This window comes from Dinoponera quadriceps, unplaced genomic scaffold (assembly GCF_001313825.1).
Source record: "Dinoponera quadriceps isolate SergipeBrazil2010 unplaced genomic scaffold, ASM131382v1 scaffold405, whole genome shotgun sequence".
Lineage (NCBI taxonomy): Eukaryota > Metazoa > Arthropoda > Insecta > Hymenoptera > Formicidae > Dinoponera > Dinoponera quadriceps.
The window spans coordinates 3972340-3995371 of NW_014554754.1; the positions used below are offsets into that span (position 1 = coordinate 3972340).

General features: G+C 43.8%; 1 protein-coding gene across 5 annotated transcripts in view; it reads left to right on the forward strand.

Moving 5' to 3' along the window:
* The window catches only part of LOC106741325 (SLIT-ROBO Rho GTPase-activating protein 1-like), a 65021-nt gene extending 44759 nt beyond the window's left edge, over positions 1–20262 (forward strand). For all 5 annotated transcript variants that reach the window (XM_014613164.1, XM_014613168.1, XM_014613166.1 and 2 more), the window contains 12 exons: positions 331–514; positions 2360–2525; positions 3296–3520; positions 8656–8784; positions 9121–9342; positions 10211–10486; positions 14181–14776; positions 14842–15063; positions 15415–15485; positions 15555–15735; positions 15873–16149; positions 18570–20262. In XM_014613164.1, coding sequence (XP_014468650.1) covers positions 331–514; positions 2360–2525; positions 3296–3520; positions 8656–8784; positions 9121–9342; positions 10211–10486; positions 14181–14776; positions 14842–15063; positions 15415–15485; positions 15555–15735; positions 15873–16149; positions 18570–19643 — 3623 coding nt within the window. In that variant the 3' untranslated portion in view covers positions 19644–20262. The remainder of the gene's footprint in view (positions 1–330; positions 515–2359; positions 2526–3295; positions 3521–8655; positions 8785–9120; positions 9343–10210; positions 10487–14180; positions 14777–14841; positions 15064–15414; positions 15486–15554; positions 15736–15872; positions 16150–18569) is intronic.
* Positions 20263–23032: the final 2770 nt, after the last annotated feature.

Here is a 23032-nt window from a genome sequence, read left to right on the forward strand (position 1 = left end):
CTCGTAAGGATTAATTAATAATTCACTCTAGATATTAAACATTCACTCTTGTAATTCGGAGTGACAGCAGTATCTCCATTATCGAGTGAATTTTCATTCGTTTTGAGCTTGATTTCACTCTGAGAAAATACAGATTAGTCGCATACAAAATCACGTTTTGTCTTGAAATTCGTCCCCCGCAGACCGACGATCTTATATGGTGTGACGATCCGTTACCACTTTGCGCCCAATTTCCGTGACAGGTCTCTTCAGGGTCTTCGCCTTGAAACCCGACGTCGCGAACGAAACGATCTGCAAGTCCTGACGGGGTTTCTTTTTTTCTGCTCACAGACATACGGCTACAGCTGAACGAGCAGCTAAGATGCCTCGACGTGAGGATGGAGGCGCAAGTCGCCCTCGTGGCCGAGCTCCAGGACTTTTTCCGCAAAAGGGCAGAACTGGAGCTGGACTACAGCAAATCTCTCGACAAGATGGCCAGAAGCATACAGCTGAGGCATAAGGAGCAGAAACAAAAGTACGTTTATTGCTAGCTCCATTTTCTGTTGGTTTCATATACCGCAACTTTCTTTACACTGTCATTGAGACTCATAATGGCTAAAAGCTCTCCCTTACAGAGCGTGTAGCATCGCTTTGATATAGCAAAACATATACATTTTCATATTACAGTACATCGACAATGCAAATTAATTAATGAATCCCGTTGACCCAGTAATATCAGATAATTTTGGCAGACATGTAAAAATTATTTTAAGTTCGCGGAATATTTCGCGATTCTTTGGACAACAATCTTCCAAAGTCAATTCTTCACGTGATACAAAAAATTCATATAAACTTGTATGAAAGAACGAATTCAAGTTATTATTGAAAAAAAAAAGGATTAGATTCAACAACAAGAAAATTGGAAACTGACGGAATCTTATCAATTCACAACAATTTTTTAAATTTTTGCCAGCCATTTAGTGCGCGCTGACTTCGCGGTGTTTCTCAAATTTCACCAAACGCTTCGCTCTTGATATCGCGAGATCCCACGGATTTTTTCCATTGGCCGTTAACACCTCTATCGCGGCGATCCGTATTTTTCTCTCACGGCGACTGACATTTTCCGCGCTCCACTTTCACGACGGCGGAAAAGCGTTTCGCATTTTTCCCCGCGCGACCTACACGCATTCGCCCGCGCCGTCGTCACAGCCGCATTTGCGACATGCCCCAGTTCCTTCTCTCATTCAACCCTGAACGCGTGGTGCCCCTTTTGTGCGCCGTATTCCACAAAAGGGACCTCTCGCCGCGCTCTACACACGGGTAAACGTAATCCAGCACACGATGCCGCACGTTCTCTCTTTGCCTCGTTTCCCTCATTTCGCTTCGAGAGATATCACGGATCGATAGTATCTTCTTTGCTTGGCGCATCCGGGGTTACATCGCCACGATACATTCGTTCACTCTTTTGCCGTGTCTTGGCGCGAAAAATAATCACCGCAAACTGGGTCTTACGGTCGATAACTGGACGAGTTTAGACGTGAAAATTATTATTTATAGACGTTCGTAATGTCGAAATAATTTTAGACTCTTTGCTACCGAGAGAGAACATCTTTAGGCGCACGGTTTTACGCCGTGTCGAAATAGTTTTGGACTCACGATTCTCGTATCGAAGTTTTAGATATATTTTATGCGTGGGCGTTACAGTCACATGTAATTTATTCACACAAGCTATAAAGTCAATGGCATTAGGGCTTGCTTCACTTTTTCCTCAATGAGTTTTGCAACACGTCCGTATACTCGAGCGAGAATTTTTTTCCTTTAATCATTCCCAGAGGATAAATTTTCTTGAAAGTATCAAAAGAGCCAATATATCAGTTGCAGACACCAAAGCTATTATTTAATCATATATTGAATGACACTTTTAAGGACCAACCAAATATATTTTTTCCTATTTTCAAAGAGAAAATGAAAAAAAAAAAGATAAACTTTCTTATTAGATACCGAACGGATATGTTCTTTCAGATGTCCTTTCTTCCAGAAACTGTAATTCTTACAAAATATATTCTCCCGTAATATTTGATCCGAAATCAAGATTTTTTTTTTTTTTTTTTTTATACAATGGTTTGTTTTCTATCGGATATTGCGGCTCTAACGACATTAACGGAAGGTTAAAGACAGACAGGGAACGAATATCGTTACGACGCGCCCCTGCAATATATACATTACGTGCCCGCTTACATCCGCGCTCATCCCCCCGTGCAAGTGGAGCAGTTCACGACACGACGACGCTCTATCGGCGGCGATTTAATTGCCGGTGTAATTATACGCGCGCGACGGAACATCCGCCGAGATATCGCCCCTTATCGATTGCCTTTTCCAGGCGGGAACAATGGCCCCTGTTCTCCAGCTACGCCTGTTGGCAGCAGCTCGTCAACGAGACCAAGTCTCTCAGCCGGGACCACGCCGCCCTGTCCGAGGTCTACAGCACCCATCTCGTGGGTCGCCTCAATCAAGTGATGGAGGACGTGCAGCGAATTTACAAGCGTGTGAGTGTCACCCGCGCGCTCTCGTTGTCGGCTCGCGATATCGCGTCGCCGATCGACTGCGCCGCACCGTGAGAAGTTCGACTGTTCCATTGTCTCGACGAATTAATTGCCGCGAATGTCTCAATTCCGTTCGGCGCCGCGGTGTCGATGTGTATTCCCAGGTGGGAACCAGAGTCCTCGAGAGTCAGTTGCGAATGTCGGCTGGTATGACGATCACGTGAAATTTTTTTTTCTTGCCTCGTGTTCCTTTGCGTTTTTTTTTCTCGCGGATTGGTAATTAAATTCCCGTAAATCTTGTATTACTTTCTTACTTTGTGTGATGATTCTGTTTCTTTTTTTTCCGTTCTTTTTTCTGTTCTTATCTTTGATAATTTTAGAAGAGTTGCAAAAACGAGACAAAGAAAGATGTCTAATATTAGGGGCTTGCAACAGTTAATCGAGTCTTATTTCTTCTGTTAGTAATAACGCGAAACAATATATATGCTTAGTTAAATAAATTATACACTACTTTGAAATAACATATACTTTTTGAATTTTTTTTTTAATCATCGGCGATCCGATGAATTTTTACAAGCTCCTAATATAATATTTTATTGTGTATATTACTTTTCATTCACTGTGCTTTCTTGCACTGAAAGAAAAAAAATGATTAATTTCATTGCAAAAATGGATTCCCCGTCCATAATTTTATCATTTAACCATTTTGTTCAATATACGATTCAACTCGCGTGATGAAGATAACAAGTACATCCACCGTCTGCTCGTTTCAGTGTCGTGAGATCGGTTATGAAACGCACGAGGAGATACTCCGGGTGCTCCACGAGCTTCACACGACGATGAAGACCTACCAGGCTTACCAGGCGGAGTCGAGACAGGCGGAGACGAAGCTGCGCGTCGCCGAGCAGCAACGCAGCAAGCTCGAGGTCGCGAACGCGCCACCGGAGAAGCTCGCACGCAGTAAGAAGTATAAGCTCATCGAGAAGGAAGTTAACAAGGTTAGTGGCAAAATTATCGAAGGTCGAGCGCGACTGCCTTCACACGATGTCCGAAGTGGCGCTTGACCTTCGCGAAAGCTTGTGTAAGTTTCTTCCTCCCGGCTGCCTCAGGCAATCAAGTTGATAGGACGGGGGGAGTCTTCGCGTCAGAATTTCATACTGAGAGAGAAATTCCGCTAAAATCACAGTCATTTTCGGCCACTCAACCATATTTTCTTCTGATTTGAAATCGAAAAACAGTATAGGCATATAACGTGTTATTATCATTGACATTTGTTAGAAAAATAATTCTTCTGATTATAATCCTTTCGCTTATGCGACTATAGTTGCAAACATTTGTTTCTCACTTCCAAAGCAGCATGTCCTGAACTTGATGAATCTCCTTTATATTCGCGTCGAATGAGTCGATCCGAAGAACCTGAAATACATCCGTAGAACTAATTCCGAAGTTGCAATTCCGTCGAGAAAAGTCCACTTGAGACAAAACGAGGAATAAGATATTCTCGAAAGCTTTCAGCGCCGAAAAGCTGTCCGTTACAACAATGTATTTATTCCTGCGACGACACATTTTCTATATTTTCCATATTTATCGTACGATAACGAGAATCGACCCTGACCGTGGATAAATCCGTCGTATCGCGAACTCATAATACACACAATTCGATGACTTCGGCGAAAACCTGACGTTTCATTCTTGCGATAACTTCTGGGGCGTTTTCCGTATGTTTGCCGAAGAATGGAAAATACCGGCCGCGTTTTCGCGACGACCCTGGCCGTGGATAAATCGGGCGTATTGCGTTCGCGTCCTTCAGATTTTGGCACCGGTGTGACGACTCGTTACGACGACCGGCGGAAATTATTCGTCCTATCCTTTCCCTCTCTTCGCTCGCTCAGGCAGATGTTGGCGCGACCAAACGCGGCCTCTTAACGGCCGCTCGGTCGTCGCTCCTGGCGACAGATCGCCGCTGATTTTACGCCGGCGGTAAGATTTATCGCCCACGATCAGAGGATGAACACGTTGACTGCACGGACTTGTGCTTCGCGCGCGTCCACCACAGCTGTTCGCGAGGTCAAAGCGGCTCGAAGTGTTTTGGTACGTTTCCACTTCGTCGGCAAGTCGTTGGTAGATTTTTAATCAGATACCAATTATTCTGCATCGGTAGATTGATCAGGGATGTTTGTTTTAATCGGGAAAATTTAGAAAATCGAGGATTAATATTTACAACTTTGAAATTTCTTTCGAATTAAATTCTACTCGAAAAGCAGAGTGACAATCGAATTATTTCAAGTCGAATGATGTTTCATTCATGTAGATAGAATTCGTCCACTTGGAATCTTCTCGTCGAATGAATCTTTTTATTTGAAATTGAAGAAGGACTGATGTGTTTCATCTGGAATAGATTCATTCAAAACAACAATTGAAACGTTCGCTTGTATAGATTAAAAATCCACTTTAAGTGTGAGTTAAAAGATTTACTCTTCTGATTCCGAGTAGCAGTATTTTCGATGTCGCTTCCAGTGAATTGTCTTGATTATAAGATTTCACTCTGAGAAATTGAGAGAATATAAGGAGATTTCGAGGATTTCTAAAACGAAAAATACTTTATAAATGATTTGTAAGGATTAGTTTTTAAGAATTTAGATAACTTCTCGCTTGGGGTAATCATTTCGTAAATGTCGAGGATTCGTCGAGTAATAACCAATTCGATAAATCAAGTTTCTGGCACTCGAGTTTTCTCAATATCGAGAAATTGGCCGCTCTTCTTTGTTCGTCGTGTCCCTTTAAAAGGCACTTCGCGTGGGACTGGCTGGAAGTTTGCGTGTCTGGCCTTTGTCGATGTGATTGAAAGGAAATTGAAAGTACAGCTGGAAGGAAGGAATAGTGCCGTCTGCATCTTAATAATTTCGTTTCGAGGAGTGCAACGGAAACACGTTCATTACAGCTCGGCGGCCGCCGCCGCTAATTTCCTCTGTCACAATTTAACAATAAAGATATCATTAAAATCAACCGTCACACAGGTCCGTCTTCGCGGAACTCAACGTCGTTACAAACGAGTGTTTGAGAAAGACGAAACTAGAACTAATCAGTCCTTAAAGCGACTTTTTTTATAATAAAAATTAACGAACTTCTCTCTCTTCCTATTCGCGACCTTTTCCACGACCGGAGCGATTTCGGTAGTTTCCACGATTTTAGTCGTCGAAACGCGCATTCTGAAGAATTTATATTTTCGCGTGCAACTCATAACGTTGAGGATATTCGTAAGAGACGCGAATATCGATGTTTTTGTTACGTACAGACATTACTTCGACTACGTCGGAATAGTTTCCGTTGACGCGCATTACCTGCGAATAACTTCGTTATCGCGAGCACGCTGCGTGATTTACGACTGTCGTCGCGTGAGAATTATTACCGCTCTTTCCGTGCCGTTAAAGATTAGAGGGAGACACGATCGATGGCACGCCACGCGCATTATCGCGCGAAATATCGGTGAGATATGGTCTCTCCAAGTGGCAGCCAGCAATATCCAGTCGCAGGATGTCCGAATCATCGGTCCGGCAATTGTTTTTCGTCCACCTCGTTGCTTTTCGCGGAATCAAGCGCGCTCTTCGCCTCATCGGCCTTTCGTGCATTCTGGAGCAGAATGACGCGCGAATAACAATTGTAAAACTGAAAATAAGAATGAAGGAAATGTTCAGAGACGTCCTCTCCGCATCCCATCTAATCTTTCTCAAAAATTACATTTCGGTAAATTGACAAAGTGTATTAAGTCTTCGACTCGCTTCAACTTCAAAAGCCAACTCTTGGTGAGAGAAACTGAATCTTAGAATTCTTGGAATTGAATATTTTCCAGCCTGCGAAGCTTCTGAGGCGAGAAAAGACGTTTGTTACGAGACCGGATGAGAATTCGGAAGTTTGCGGATTCTGTAATTTCCGAGAATACTTCGCAATATCGCGCATCGCGCACAGAAGATCGGCACAACTCAAGGAATGTAATTCTTCGAGACAGCAAAATAAGATCTCTAAAATCAATTATGGGCATCTATTAGGACGGTACTTTTGTTCGTTTTACTAGAACAATAAACGCGAACTCTCTTCGATAAGCTCAAAAATGACCGTTCCACTGCTGCCAAATATCAAAACTTGCCATTCAGGAGAGTAGAAAGAGCAGAAGTTGCTTTTTAAATATTGAAAATGCAAATGTGTCATTTTTTCTCGTTACAAATCTTATCCATCTTTCTTATGATGACTTAAACATTTTCGCAAATTTTTTTAGCCGTGTCGCTTTTCCGCGTGACGTGCGAACTTTCGAATTTCTTAAACTTGTGAAGAACTTGCGGAATTTTCAGGACCAAAGTTTTCCCCCAGGAAAATGTTCGTTCTTATCTATCTAAAAGTAGAACTTGCGCAAGTCTGGATTGTAGATACTGAAGCACATTCGCTGCTTCGTTTTTTTTTTCCGTCTCTGCCTTCTGTTGGATGCATTTGTTCCGTTTACACGATCTCAAGTCTCCCGAGACATTTCTCCGGCCTACCTGTCATCCACTCCGAATCGAAAGACAGACTCCACGAAATCCGTACGACGCGTTATCCGCGCGAGTCTTTTTTCCCCCACCCTACCAAACCGAACAGACCGAGGATTTAGGGTCGACCTACTGGTGAGCTTTTTTGCCGTGCACATGCAGCTCGATGGAAAAATAAATAGCGCTCCCCCTTGGGCGGCTGTAGCGCGATAAGACAGATGGTTAAAACGGCCTGGAAGTAAAGAGGACATCGAGAAAGAAAAAGAGGAGAAGTAGGAGCTCAGCGGTTCGAAAAAATGGAGAGATCGACAACACGTGCAACCGACTCGTCGGGTTGCTGCCACTGCTCGCATTCAACGTCGCACTCACGCTTTCTCGTTTATGGGACATGCAGGCTTGAAAAATTTCTCTGTGAAATTGTCTTGATATATCTGATCGCTCGGATGTTCCGTGGATTATTATAGACGGTTAGATTATTTAAAGCGCTCAGAAATTTCTCTACGGAAAAAATTCTCAATTATACACGGATAAAAAATGTATATGTTTATAAAACGTTCGTTTTATAAAAAATTATATTTCACATTTATTTTATATTAACGATATTCTACCGTTATATAGTTATATACCTTGCTGATTATATATTTTAATAGTTCTTCTAAATAGTTCTTCTAAAAGAAGAACTATTAAAATATATAATCAGCAAGGTATATAACTATATAACGGTAGAATATATATATATATATATCATAGTACTTCTTTTAGAAGTTATAATAAATATAAAATATATTTATTATATTTTATAATAAATATAAAATATATTTATTATAACTTCTAAAAGAATCAATCTTGATCTTATTGATGAATTACGTTGTTACATTATCCCTCGTGCATTATATCGCTATTAAATTACGTCGACGATTAAGGAGATTGTAAGGCTCGTATTTTCAGTGGCGCATCAAGAGGGTCTTGATAAATTTAGTACTTATCAAACAAAATTACGATTCTATACATTTATTTCACTATTTAAATAATAAATGTTAATTTGAAATGAAGTTAAAGTAAGTACAAAATATTACAAATACGGAAATATTTTTTATTATTAATATGTGTTCAAATATATGTATACATATTTTGAGTATTATTATAAATTATAAAATTGACAATGTTGTATTTCCAAAACAGAATGATTAATAATTCTGTAATGTAATGTATAATGTCTGTGCATTAGTTTTCAATATCATACTATTTTTCATCAAAATCTTATTTTTAGTTTAGGAGATATTAAAAATGGAAATTAAAAATTGCACGCTAATCTTGAAGAACACGTATAAAAAGTGCCAACTTGCAAATATCTCGTGCGGTCAATCGTTTTCTAATTGCACGAGCAGTTAGATAATATTTCAATGTATACGTAGTGCAAGTATCAAACTCTCTCTGTATTACGTCGGCGATTGAAATAAAATGTCGTCGGGGGCGTGTGTCGTAAAGTGACATAACGAGCAAACTGAGGATCGACCTCGCCGGAAAATCGTCCATTAATACGCCGGTCGATTAATTAGACCAAGCGGTCGTCGGCGTTAGGTGAAGCGCTCTGATCCGCAATCCCCTTTCAGAGGAAGAGCAAGTACCAGGAGGCGAAACTGAAGGCGCTCAAGGCGAGAAACGAGTACATCCTATGCCTGGAGGCGTCGAACACGACGATTCACAAATACTTCGTCGACGACCTGTCCGATCTCATCGACGTAAGTTATCCACACGCGCTCACCCCATTGACCCCGCCGCCGTCTCGACGGCTTTCTCTCCGTAATTGTCGTTGCACTTGTTCGTCGCGATCGAGTCGGTAGAGATCTAATTTCCACGACGGCGAAGATTCCGGTTGTAAGCTCGACGTGTAGAAAAGTGCTTCTTCTAATTGTAATTATTTATGTATAGTTATGGCACATTACAACAGTTGCAAATATATTTCTCTCATCAAACTCGGGGTAAGGTTAATTCGTTAAAACGACGTTCCTCGACGACGATTAATTCTCGAACGCGCATGAGATGTCATGTAGAAAATGACGCGTCTCTTTGTGCAGTGCATGGACTTTGGATTTCACAACTGCATAGCAAGGGCGCTGCTGATGCACTGCAGCGCGGAGGAGGGTAGGCAGCGATCCCTGCAATCTGGCGCCGAACAATTAACCGCGTTCGTCGGTGCGCTCGACTCCAGAGCGGATAAGCAGAGATTCATGGAGTCTCATCACGCTGCCTTCATGATTCCCAAGAAGTTCGAGTTCCAAGGACAACGCGGAGATGAGGTACGGTGCATTTGGGCGGACGAGGAGAGAACAGAAATCCCACGATTGCTCTCAGCTTTATTAAATTCCTTCGTGAGAAAGCCCCCCCTCCCCCATCATATTTTCATCAGTCAAGTAACAACTTGTGATAAGTGTCGTTTTCAATAGATCAATTTTCGGGGAAGTCGAGCGATTTACGTACGCAACAAAATTGATATTTATTAAAGACTCGCGAAAACTCTTTCAATCGTCGATGGTTTCATTGCCTCGAAAAATAAGCCGATTTTACAGACGTGGAATCAGACAATCATTTGAAAGGTGGCGGAAAGTAGCGCAAATTTTGATTGAACGTGTGCTGTTCCATTACTATCAACGCGCTATTTGATTTTCATTTGACCGCAAATAAGTATCTTTAGTTCAATTCTAAGATTTGTCTAGTTTAAAGCAAAGTGAATGAATAAAGCACAAACAACAAATCTTAACTTTATTTGAAAATAAATGCAAATTTTGCCGTAACAGAAATGCCGCAAAAAATTACATTCTTTCGAATATGATTGATCGATTTCTTACTTCTTATGAATATACTTCTACTGCCCATTATAGACTACGCTTATCAATTCATGTTCGAATCTTCACACTTTCATTATTCGAATATAATGTGTCGAAGGTTCCAGAAATTCGAAACTTGGAATATAATTTTTAGCCCTACTCAAGATAAAATTGGTCTTACATCGGCGTGAGACTCTCACTTGCCTGATTTGTATATTGATGGCGTGTTGATAAAACGAAGTTTCGCCTAATATCTGCCTGCAAAACGAACATGTTCCGGAGCTGCTTCTCGAGATAACGACGAACCGCTGTTATTATTAAACCGCCTTGCATCCGATAGACACCCGAGCCCGAATTGCAAAAGATGTTGCACTCGGAGATGGAGCAACGGCTGGCGCAGCTACAGCAGAGGGTGACTTCGTTGCGTACCGAGTCGGAGGAGGTATGGAAGACGCTGGAGACCGCGGAGGCGAGTCTGCTCGAGATGCTAACCGCCAAGGATTACGACTGCTCGCGTTATTTCGGCGAGAACGCCGTGCCTACGTCCAGGCCACCGGAGACGCTGCAGATCAAGCTGCGGGCCGACAGGCAGGAGACCGAAGAATTCTACCTCATAGTGAGTAAACGGAGGATTCTATTTCGGCGACGGTGAGCGAAAGACTGTGCGGTAGAATATTGATCGTCGCATTAGCATTCGAAGGATAGTGGAAGGGACAGGTAGGGAATAACCGAGGAAACGAGCCGCCGCTTTGAGCCTCTCTCTCTCTCTCTCTTACATTATTTTCCTGAAATAAAACGCCTCTTGCGTTAAAATCCTTGAAAGGCGACTCCTCGATGAGGGCGCAGAAATAAAACGGTTACCGCGCAGTTGAATTTTTCTCCTGCCCTTCAACTAGAATCAGAATAGAATCAATTCGAATCAATTCGGAACTTTGTTTTCAAGCGAAGCAACGTATTTACATTGGCTCCGTAGGTTACAAATCAAGGAAGGATAAACAGATTTTAATCGACCCGAACAAACTTTTATTTTAGTTAAAGGAAACAAGAGATTTTTGTAAACCAAATGCGGTTCTTATAACCGGGAAATTCTCTTCTTCCAAGCGGGTCGTTCATTGTCGCGTTAATTCAATCAAACTTTTTCTCCGGGTCTTTGAGATCGTTGTAGTGATGTAATATTAAATTTTGTGAAAGGATTTGTTCCATGCCTTGTCCTAAATAAGAAGACGTTGATTGAGAAATTTGCAGTTTAACCCTTTGACTGCTATGGGCGCATATATACGTCCAGCGAAAACCATCGGTGTGGCCTATAGGCGTATATGTGCGTCCGGCGCAAGCCATCGATGTAGACTATGGACGCAAATGCGCGCTCGGCGAAGGCTTTGGCTGTTTACTGCTGTCTCATACCTCGTTGCTTAGCGACGTTGCTTAGCAACGAAAAAACATGAAATCTTGTTTATTTGGTCAGTCATTCTCTGTCTTAAATTTGTTTCATCTGTTGCCAGAGAAGTGTGATTGCTGCGTTAGCATACTTGTTGTAATATTACGTTTGTGGTATATGGCTTTTGTATTATTATTTGCTGTTATTATTACCTCAAAAATGAGTAGTAGTTTTGAAGAAACTTGTTACGAGAGATGGCAGTGGAACCTCGAACTTGAGTGAACAGTATAATGGTGAAATACACGAAACGCACCAAGATATTCTACCGTCTTCTGATTCTGAAGATATAGAAATTAATAATGGGATAATTATGTGTAAAAGGAAAAATAAATGGCGAAGAATACTGAGTACTTCTACGGACGAAGAGAATTTAAATCCAAATTCGAATTTAGAGAATTTCGATGCGGATGAAATGCTTTCATCGTTGTCATGGTCGAAAAACAATTTCAAACCCATAATACATGCGTTTAACGATCAAAATTCCGGAGTAAAAAGAAATTTAACACCGGGATCCACACATTTTTAGACGCTTTCCAACTTTTTTTTCAGAAGAACTAGTTTATCATATTACACAGGAGACGAACCATTATTTTACATTTGTGAAAGAAAATATTTTACCTAAAACGCATTCTCGTATGAATTCCTGGACAGACACATCAATATGTGAGATATATGGATTTTTGGCCATTATTATGTTAATGCCGCGGATGAAAAAATTAACACTAAATGAGTATTGGTCAACTGATGAAATGATAAAAACTAACATTTTTCGAAAAATTATGGGACGAGACCGATTCATGATATTATTGTAAATGTTACATTTTAATGATAATAACGTAAGAAGCGATGGACCCATTAATAAAAATACGACCCATAATTGATGCACTCAAGAATTCTTTTGCACAATCGTTTTATCCGTACCAAGATCTATGCATTGACGAAAGTTTTATGTTGTTCAAAAGCCGATGCTATTTTAAACAATTTATTCCTTCCAAAAGAAGCAGATTTGGTATTAAATCATTAATACTCTGCGATTGCACAACTAACTATGTACTTGATTTCATAATATATACCGGAAGAGACACAGACATTGTGCGTAATTTTGCAACCATTGGACAATCGGCAAATGTTGTCATGACACTTTTACGTCCATATCTTGGGAAAGGTCATACAGTGATAACAGATAATTGGTATACAAATCCACATTTATATAATTTGCTACATAAATATGAAACAAATTCGTTTGGAACAGTACACAAAAATCGAAAAGAGATGCCGCATATCGAAGGAAATCTAAGAAAAGGAAGATTTGACTACCGATGTACAGATAATTTATTGGCATTGAGGTGGCGAGATAAAAAAAATGTGTGGATGTTATCGAGTGTTCACGAACCTAAAATGATAGAAACTGGTCGAAGAAATTATATTACAGGATTGCCGAAATTAAAACTAGAATGTGTTGCAAATTACAACATCAAGATGGGTTCTGTGGACCGCGTTGATATGGTTTTAAGCATACTGAATTCATTCATAAAATGTCTAAAATGGTACAAAAAGTATTTTTTCTATTTATTATACATCTCATTATATAATTCCTATGTTCTATATCAAAGTGTTACTGGTAAAAAAATAAAATATAACGATTTCCACCTGTCGGTAATAAAACAAATTCTACAAAAATATCCGCAAAATAGGAAACAAGCGGGTGGTGGGAAAAGAAAACCTACCATTTCGTCTGACGGATAGACATTTCCCTTCGAAAATTTTTAATGCAGCCGGCAACTTGAGAAGAAGAAAATATGTTGTCTGCAGGAGACATAGAAGAAGGAGGGATACTCCATACGAGTGTACAAAATGCGACGTCGGATTATGCGTTCATATGTGTTTTGAGATTTACCATACGCAATTAAACTATTAATTTTCTTATTGTTCTTATTTCTTAAAAGAAAGTTTTTGTTTATATATAGAGTATTTATGTTACTTGTTATTTGTTCAATTTTTCAATTTCCAATATTCAAACCCATATATTATAACTATCAAATTATGGCGTTTTAAAATTTTACTATTGGTGAATAAACAATATATATTGAAAATAAAAAATGATTGGATTCATTTTGCAGCGGACAAAGTAATAGTAATTGGATTGCGTACTATATTATAATGTGTTAATACGCCGCCGATAAAATCCATATTGCGCGCAAAAGTATTCAGTCCCCAGCGATCGCTACTGCCGGCCGCTCACGCGAAGCGCTTCAACTTAGAGCAGTTAGCAGTCAAAGGGTTAATTTCTCACGTTGGATCGCCGACCTTATTTGATTTTTTTTTTCTCACTCGACTGCAAATTTCTTGCGTTATTTTGGCTTTTTTTTCTATTTTCGATTCCTTTCTCAGGGTAAAAAAATTGGTTAAATTCAAGAAATTTCACAAACGGCCCATACAAATTATTTAATACAAGATGAATCTGCTGAAAAGTAACAGAAATATAAAAAATTAATACAAAATTAATATATTAATCGACGCTGAAATATATGCGTTATTTTAACGCTTATTGAATATCGATTCGACACAATATGTTAAATTAATGAAAAATTTAACACAACAATTTTTAAAACCCTCTAATCCGCAAGACGGATTTTCAGCGCATCCAGGAAGGTGTTGTTCATTTTTCATCATGTAATCGAAAATGAATAAAAGAAATAAATAATAACAAGAAGCATAACAGCACGCTGTAAAATAAACAAAGTCAATCTTGAAGAGTTAACAAGGACCGAACGCAAAATTTTTTTTTATCGTACGCGGCATAAAACGCGCCCACAAAATCTTCACGACGCGTGTCTCCACGAGATGGTGGTGTTAACGTGTGTGTTCGCAGAAATTCAGGGAATATCTTCTCGGCACGTCGAGGATAGCCAGGCTAGACGCGAAACAGGAATACATCCGGCAGAGTCTGCTGGACGGCTCGAACGCCAGCCCGAACCCGTCCATCTCTGCGACGAAGCAGAAGCAGGCGCGCCGTAAGCGAATCGGCCGGCTGCAGATGAACGGTCAGCCGAAGTTGTTCGGCGGTTCCCTCGAGGAGTACCTGGAGAGCACTAACCAGGAGATACCGTTGATCATGAAGAGCTGCATCCGCGTGATCAATCTGTACGGCCTGCATCACCAGGGCATATTCCGCGTGTCCGGCTCGCAAGTGGAGATCAACAACTTCCGCGAGTGGTTCGAGAGAGGCGAGGACCCTCTGGCGGACGTGACCGACGCCTCGGACATCAACAGTGTCGCCGGGGTGTTAAAGCTCTATCTGAGGGAGCTGCGCGAGCCGCTCTTCCCCATCATCTACTTCGAGCATCTCATGGAACTGGCGCAGTTGGAGTCGAAGCAAGACTTTGTCAACAAAATGAAGGAGATGATAGCGAGCCTGCCGAGGCCGGTTGTGATCGTCATGCGTTATCTCTTCGCTTTCCTGAATCAGTGAGTATCCGGCGGCGGCCCGTTAAATCGGCCGGATAAATCCCGTATTGTCCTGTGTTGCGCAGTCTGTCGGAATTCTCGGACGAGAACATGATGGATCCGTACAACTTGGCTATCTGCTTCGGCCCGACCCTGGTACCCGTTCCCGAGGACAAGGATCAGGTGCAGTACCAGAATCAGGTGAACGAGCTGATCAAGAATATCATCACATTCTGCGAAGAGATCTTCCCGGAGGATATCGGCGGCACGCAGTACGAGAAGTACATCAGCAGAGAACCGGACGACGTGTGAGTAGAAGTTATCGGATTTCGAGGAGTACGCGGCAAGAAAATGCATCAACAGAATCGATGAACCGTAATTGGAGCGAATCTTGGCTCATTGGGACCGAAACAATGCATGATTTATTCTTTTTATCATTCAAGAAAAAATATAAAGGTAAAGAAATTGTTTATAATGATAGTCTTAAATGAAGAAATTAACTACTATTAAAATTATTTGCAAATATAATTTAGAATACGGTGGTGTGCTTTTGCGTGATGAAAAAGTGGGATGATGTCGTTCTTCACCACGCGCGCGCGCGCGCGTCTTTCGGACTTTTACGTTGGTCGTAACGAAAAGTATATTTACGCGTGATTCAGGGACGTGGGAGACTCGCCGACGGATCAAGTTCAAGAAGACATGGACTCGGAGGTCTACCCGTCCGAAGACGGTAAAGCGATAGTTTAGTTGCCGAGAAGTAGCTCCACGAAGCGTATTTTGTCTGTCTTTTGTCCGTTAGAATCGGAGAATCTCGAGGCCACGGCGCAATTCGACTTCAACGCGAGATCTGAGAGAGAGCTGAGCTTCAAAAAGGGCGACACCCTGACGCTGTTCACGCAAGTCAGCAACGACTGGTGGCGAGGCGCTCTAGCCGGCAGAGAGGGACTGATTCCTGACAAGTACATTATGCTCAAGATCAAGTGAGTGCGATCAACTTGGCTCGCACACTTTTTGAAATTACAGTTCAATTATTATTTCATCGTAGAATATTTTCATCTCGAATGATTAAAATCGAACGTTAAACTGTTTGATTTCACTCGAGATTAACTTCCATCAGGGATGAGGAGCGTGAGAAGGAACTGTTGAAATCGTCCAGCGAGGAGTCGATGCGTAGAAGAGCGTCCAGCTCGGCGGACAGCGTTCTATCGAGCAACAATTCGCCGCTGATGGGCCCGTCGGCCAATCCCAGCACCTGGTCGTCCGGCGCCGCGTCCGACATGTCGTCCGCCACGACGAACATAATAACGGACAATAGTAACGCCAGCGGTATTATCGCGTCCGTGGTGACGAATGTGCCCTGCATCTCATCGGCCCAGCCGATCATCAGTCGAGAGGTATTGGAAACCACCGTTTAGTTACTGACATCAATCTCCCGGTCTGTCTCTCCTCCTCGTGTTGTTCTCGTCTTTGTGCTTGTTGTCAATACTGTCGCACCGCGCGCGAGAGCAGGTTTCGAGATCCTCCCCTTTCTCACACTCAGGTGCATGGCTGTTGCATCTCTCTTTTTCTTTTTTCGTCTCAACGAAACCTCGTCCGGAATGCACAATGTAGATTGCCAACACGAACGTCTCTCTTTTTTTCTCTCCTTTTCTCGCCTCTGCTGCACTTGTACATCATCAGACCACGCATCGCGCTTCGTCTCGTTTGTAAGGAGCGCGGACCTTCGCGATCGATCCGCGAAGAAGAGTTTCATCCAAGATGACGGGACTCTTGACGCGGCGGTTACGTTAAAAGCCAATTCGGCGAGAGAGAGAGATAAAAAGGTTGAATAATTCGCTGAATTTCCTGGTCGCGAAACCTGGCCGTTAATCATTTAGCGTGCAACGCGCGAATCGATATCCCGCCGCGTCGTGATTCCGAGGAGGTGCTCGGAACGTTCGAAAATAATAAGTTTCGCGACGTTTCTCACGACGACGACGACGACGACGATGAGACGTAGCGCGCGCGGCGGAAACGAAGAGGCGCGATGAGGAGGAGCACGTCACTCTTTGAGAAACAACGCTATCTTTTAAGTTTAACTTATCCGGTTTTATAAACGCACACAGCAGTACTTTAGAACTTTATACTTTTATTGTACGATCTGTAAATAAAATAGAAATATACATGTTCATGTTGTGCTGCATGTCGCCTTGGTTGTTCTTGTCTTGCGTCGCCTGTATCCACCACGTTTTAATGTACATGTGTGTTGTATGGATGTGTGTGCACGTGTGTGTATATATATTTTTTATTCTTCTCCATTATATGTATGCCATTTTTTGTTTCCATTTTTTTTTCCGTTCCGAATGTCGATGTTTTTAATGGTTGGGATGGTTGCTGTTTTTCCAGATATACGTTTAGTCTCTCGGCGCCTTTAGTTGGCGAGAAAAGTAAGCCGTTTCTCGCGCAGCCGCACACATGCGTAGAGATTTGTTGCGCGGGGGCGAAACGCGGACTAAAAACTGTTCGATAAAACTGGCCGTCGCAGTTGCGCGATGGATATATACTCTGTCGTTGATTGTTGTTATCGTTGTTGCTGTTGTTGTTGTGTTGCGTTCGTCGGCTTTGCGAGACCTCGATCTCGACGGGAGGAGTGCACTCGGTTCTCTCTTACTGTTTTTTTTTTCCTGTCGATTCTGCGAGTCTTAGAATTTCTCCGTAGAGCGAACTTCTTCGGTCTGTTAGTCTGAGAGATCATAAAAGGAATGCGGGGGCCTCCTGTTTGTCTCCAGCGGATATCCTTTCGGCTTCGAGGTGAGTAAAGAGAGCAGTCTCACCCACTGCAATAGCCTAATCCACTTTATTAACCCCCCCCCCCCTTCCATTTGGACGTTGGATAGAGAGAGATACTAATATTTGCGCCGGTACGTTTCTTGCCCGCTTCTATATTCATCTCAGTTTTACGAGCAGTTTTTAATCCTTGCTCCTTACCGCCTCATGTGTGTGTACTTTCTTTCGTGTCCCTTGTTTGCATGCGAACGAGTAAGCGTCGTGCGTATCTCCGTGATACCCCCTTCCCCGGAAACACTACTCTGGATCGATCGTGTTGAGAGTCACTTCGCGATGATCGCGCGTACGACGAGTCGTCGGACAATGCGATTGGGTAGCTTGACGGAACCGAGAGTTTCTCTCAGTGTGCCTTGTCCGATCGATCGGAGGCACCTCCTTTCGTACATACCGGTACATATTTCTATTTCTCACGTTGTGTGTATCGTGCAGTTTGAAATTTTTCACGAATTCTACCCAACACACCGTCCCCAATTTTTATATCCACACGTGTTTACATGGAACATTGTACGTATACGGGCTGTCCCGCCGCTATCGGATAGCCTCTCACGGAGCCTTCGATTTCCTCTCGCAATATCGATATACAGAAGGTAGTTATCGAAAAGAGGGAAAGCGCATTTGAAACTCAACATCTCCCCCATGGGTGATTTATTCGCTCCCAACTGTCAGACCGAAATAATGTATTCTGCACTTTCCAGTTTCCAGCTGGACCGAGCGAATGAGAGTCCGCTAACGGCGAGATAGGCCCGTATACGGATAAAAAAAAAGTAAGCAGAGAACTCGATACATACAACAATAATTCGTATCTCATTACAGCGCGCACGATCGGTAGAACAAGACGACTCCGTAGTATCTGCGTATTCCCCGCAATAGTAAACGACACCCGTCCGTCTCTCGACTTCAGGCCAACACCCATTTAGAGCCCCCCGGCGCTTTCTCTCGGCCGCGCGCGCCAAGTCTCGCTACGATTGTTCCGCCTGACTGTTCGCAGGACTCCGCGACGCCATCGAGGCTGGCCAGGGTGTCCACCCCGGAGAACGAGAAGCACTCATCGGAGCACCACCGTGCCGACGGCGTTCTCCAGATCGCGCTGGAGAACAACGTCGTCGAGTGCTGCGACGGTGGTAACAAGACTGCTTTCGGAACGGACGCGAACGCTCAGCAACGAGGCAACGAGGAGGCCGAGGAACAAGGCGCGTCGGACGCGAAACGCTCCGGTCGCAAGCATTGGAAGTCGCAGAGCGTCGGGGAGAACGTCGTAGCGCCGCAGCAGCAGCTGGCGAACTCGCTGTCATCGTCGACGACGACGGCGGCGACGACGACGACGACGACGACGACGTTGGAGGACGAGCAGCAGCAGGAGACGACCAACTTCTCGGCGAACCGCGAGCTCTGGCAGCGGCGCGCCACCTCGCAGACCCAGCCGGCTACGCCCAAGTCCTTCCGCACGTCTCAGGAGTTTCGCGAGATGCGGCAGAAGCACACGCCCGACCTGGTGATGGACCTGCCGCTGTCCGCCCAGGACGCCAGCAAGAAGTCCGCCTCGTCCAGCAGCCTGAGCAGCTCGGACGACGAGACACCGATGTCGTTGCCACCGGCGCGCGCCGAGGCCGCCACCTCGCCCACCGGCGGCCCCGAGTCGCCGGACATGAGCACCGCCGCCGAGCGCTTCGCCAAGCAGAATCAGTGCACGCTGAAGAAGAACACGAAGACGAGCTCGGACTCCGCGGGCAAGCTGAAGCGGCTCGAGACGGCGGATCACGAGACCGCGGCCGACGCGGAAAACGACGAGATCGTGCGATCGGCCAGCTCCAATCAGATCGCCGACAGCGGAGTGCCGCTCAAATCACCCTTGCCGCCGCGATCCACCCCCAAGATAGTCGCCAAGTTCGCCGACATGCATCTCACCGGCGGCAGCCAGGTTGTGTCGTCGTTCAAGCCGCAGGTCAAGGTCAAGCCGACGATCCTACGCAAACCGGTGCTGCCGTTCCCGCACCCGCACATGAGCCCTGAGCTCGCGCGCAAGATCGAGAAACAGGCACAGAGCGCGGAACAAGCCAACTAACTGATCGCCATAAACAGTAATAATCGTCGGATGGAGAGGAGGTTTTTCTTTGTCGTCGCGAACGACGCGCCCTCTCGATTTTCACCCCCCTCCCCCGTGTCATCCGAACGATGTACTTGACAATAACCGTTCCTTCTGTTCGAGAGATTCCGTGGAACGGGGGCAGAAGGAGGAGCGCCTCGAGACGGTAGCGTGTAGATTAGCGATAAGCGCGACCACCCATCGACCAGTTACTCCGCCCAGTCGCGAGGACTTCTACCGTATTAATTACCGAGAAGAAAGGAATGCCACCGCGGAATAGCGCTGCGTGTATGTTCGCGTACTGATCGCGCTAAATCTCACTGCTAAATTCGGCACGAGCGAATTCTCTGGTGGACACAGTGGGTACGTGCGAGCGAGAGACCGCTATCCCCGCGGAGGCGAGTTTATTTTTTCTACAGATGTTTTCCATTTTCGCATAATTTTTTTACCAAATGATCCGCGAAGCGATGTTTCTAGTCATCGAGCGAAGATAAGAATAAGAAAAAAATAATGAAAACAGAGCGAGAGAGAGAGTGTGAAAATGTGAGAAAGGGAGAGAGAGAAAGTTAATATCGAAGAACATGAATCTTGTGGCGAGTAAAATATTTAGCCGATGCGAATTCGTAACGTTGGACGATGTAATTTATTTTTTAGCGCGTGCCCGCATGCCTGGATTTTCCTGCCTGTTGCTCTTGACGAGTATCGTAGCGAGTCGCGTTTTGATGGTTCCTTTTGTGCGCGAGCGAATGTTGACTTTTTTTAATGAGACGAAGAAAGAAAAGAAGAGGAGGAAAAGAGAGAGAAAGAGCTGTTCCCCAGCCCTCCCACCCGACCAACGCACCACCTTTAAACGTGAGCTCGTTTCTCGCGTCAGAGCAGAAGTGAGTGAGTGAGAGAGAGAGAGAGAGAGANTTATCGTAAGTTTACTATAGGGTACGTTACTATGTATACCGCGTGCCGTCTTAATTATAGGGTACTAATTAATCCAAAACAGCGATGTTCGATATATTCGAGATAGAAAGTGAAAGGGGAAAGAAGAAGAAGAATAGCCAGGTGATTACGACGACGCGCCTAGTTCTCGATTGACACGGCGTTGCGAGCCGTTACTCATTACTGAGGAGGAAGAATCAAGAGGAGAAAACGAGAAGTGAAGAAGAGAACAAACGGAGGAAGAAATGAGACGAAAGAAGAAAAAAACACTCTCTGCGTGTAACAGCTTGACATATTCGCGCATCGCCTCTCCCTGTAATCGACTGAAAAAAGAAAAAAAAAGAAAGAAGAAAATGAAAACGCAGACCGGTGGTACAATAGTCTCAACGCGCGCGCATTCGGGGTAATTAGCTTATTAGTACAGATTTTTTTTTTTATCATTAAGTCCGGTTCTGCAATAGGCATAGGTAAGCCTTTAGTCTTTTGCTCCGAGCAATAAAGTAACGCAATGTATGACAAAAGGTGTTTTTCTCGCCAAAATGTGAATGAAACTTAGGAATTGCGACGTCAGATAGCGATGGAAACGTTTTTGCTAGAAATTACAATTTAATGCTTGAAACAAAAGGCTAAAAGACTTAATATTATAGGTCCCGCCCGTATTCTTAACTCTCTCTTTTATCAATAAAAGCTTCTTGAATCTAGCTTCTCAGCCAATCGGATGGTTTTTTATCAATAAGAGAGAGAGATCAGAATACGGGCTTAAAACGTGAAGCCATCACTGTGAAAAGTATATACCGCTTTGACATGTCGCTTCTTGAAATAATCAATAAATAATAAATCTCGATGCTGCGTACATACGTTTGGAAAATCCTGACGACCTATTCACGTGGCTCGTTGAGACTGTCACGCCGGTCTGCGTGTTCTCGCGATTTAACGATAACGTATCGTATATTAATTAACACACACGAAATGTATACCGACGCGAATGTCTTACGACGGCATTAGCGTGCGTTCCTGCGAGTGAATATTATCGCGAGGATTTCCACACTCGACGAGATGAAGCGCGACGAACTCTCCGCGATGCCCTCTCACTTTATGTGTGTATCGAACTAAATGTTAGCACGCGTTCGGCGATGTTCCCCACGTCGTCCGTATTACCGCGCGCGCGTCACCGGTGCTCTTATCAGCCGCGATCACGGCCGTCCCTGCGCAGCAGGAATTTTCGCGAAAATTCTCTCGAGTAGCCTCCGTTTAGATTCGGTCCTTGGAATCACTGGCCGTTTTCCGCAAGCAAACGTGACGTTCGATATTTTCAAACGGGTCTGCTTCGCGAATTCTGAACCCGGATCTTCGCGATAACTACGCTGGTGACTCTTCAATCGACGAGAAATCGACTCCAAATCGACGTGTGTAAATGTGCCGTTGGAATTATCAGCGGTCGACGGGATACACGAAAATACGTATACGATGAAAAAAAAAATGAGAGAAGAAAGCATCAGCGACCGGCTATCGTTTTGGTTTGAAGATTCGAGTAATACTGGACGATGTTGGGCTCGCCGGACATCGCAGGCGCTATACCCACCGCACTAAGAAATACCAAAGCCAAGAATACGCGTCCTCCCGCCTCCGCCCTGCTCCTTCCGTTGACTATAAGATAATTTTTTATATCCTTGCGGAGTTTCGAGGATTTTTAAGTGTTTGTCCCCTTCGTTCCGCCCTCCCCCCCCCCTTTTTTTTCTTAACTCGTGCCCGCGTCGACTCCGTTTGTATAGTAATCTCCTCGTTTCCTTTTTCTTTCTTAATCTCTTTCTTTTTACACGGTGCCGAACGTGCCGGACGATAATAACGATTTTTAAACGAACGATCTGTAACGTAATTTAACATGTAATAATTTTAGCGTAGCCACGTTTTATCAGTGGATCCGAGAGGAGCGTAATAGCTTAATCGATAATCTTTCCCGTTAAGGCTAATGACACTATGAATATCGTAATAAACGAACTTACAGGCTGTATGCTAATATTCACGTGCGAGCACTCTCTCGTCGCCATTCCCGATCCAAGATTCCCGTACGATTTGCGTGGTGACGTTTGTCGAAACGATCCTCATGCGACGTATTTCCCTTGGGCATTTTTTACATGAAAAAAAGGGAATCAGATGAATATTCCGTGAGAAATTTGCTCCAACCTTAAAATGTTGAATTTTCTAATCGTTTGTCAGAAGAAGATATCTCTCTCACAATTCTATATTTTTATAGAAATTCTATGTAGTGTGAAATTATTCGCGCAATTGATACGAATCAGCCGTGCGCCATTTTCAAAACGACGAACCGCGAGACGATCCCCTCGCGATCGATACAATTTCAGAAGTGACTTATCGCTCTCTCCCGATGTAGCGGATGCTGCGCGTCCTTCTCGGCGCGCGCTACCGGCTGATGCATC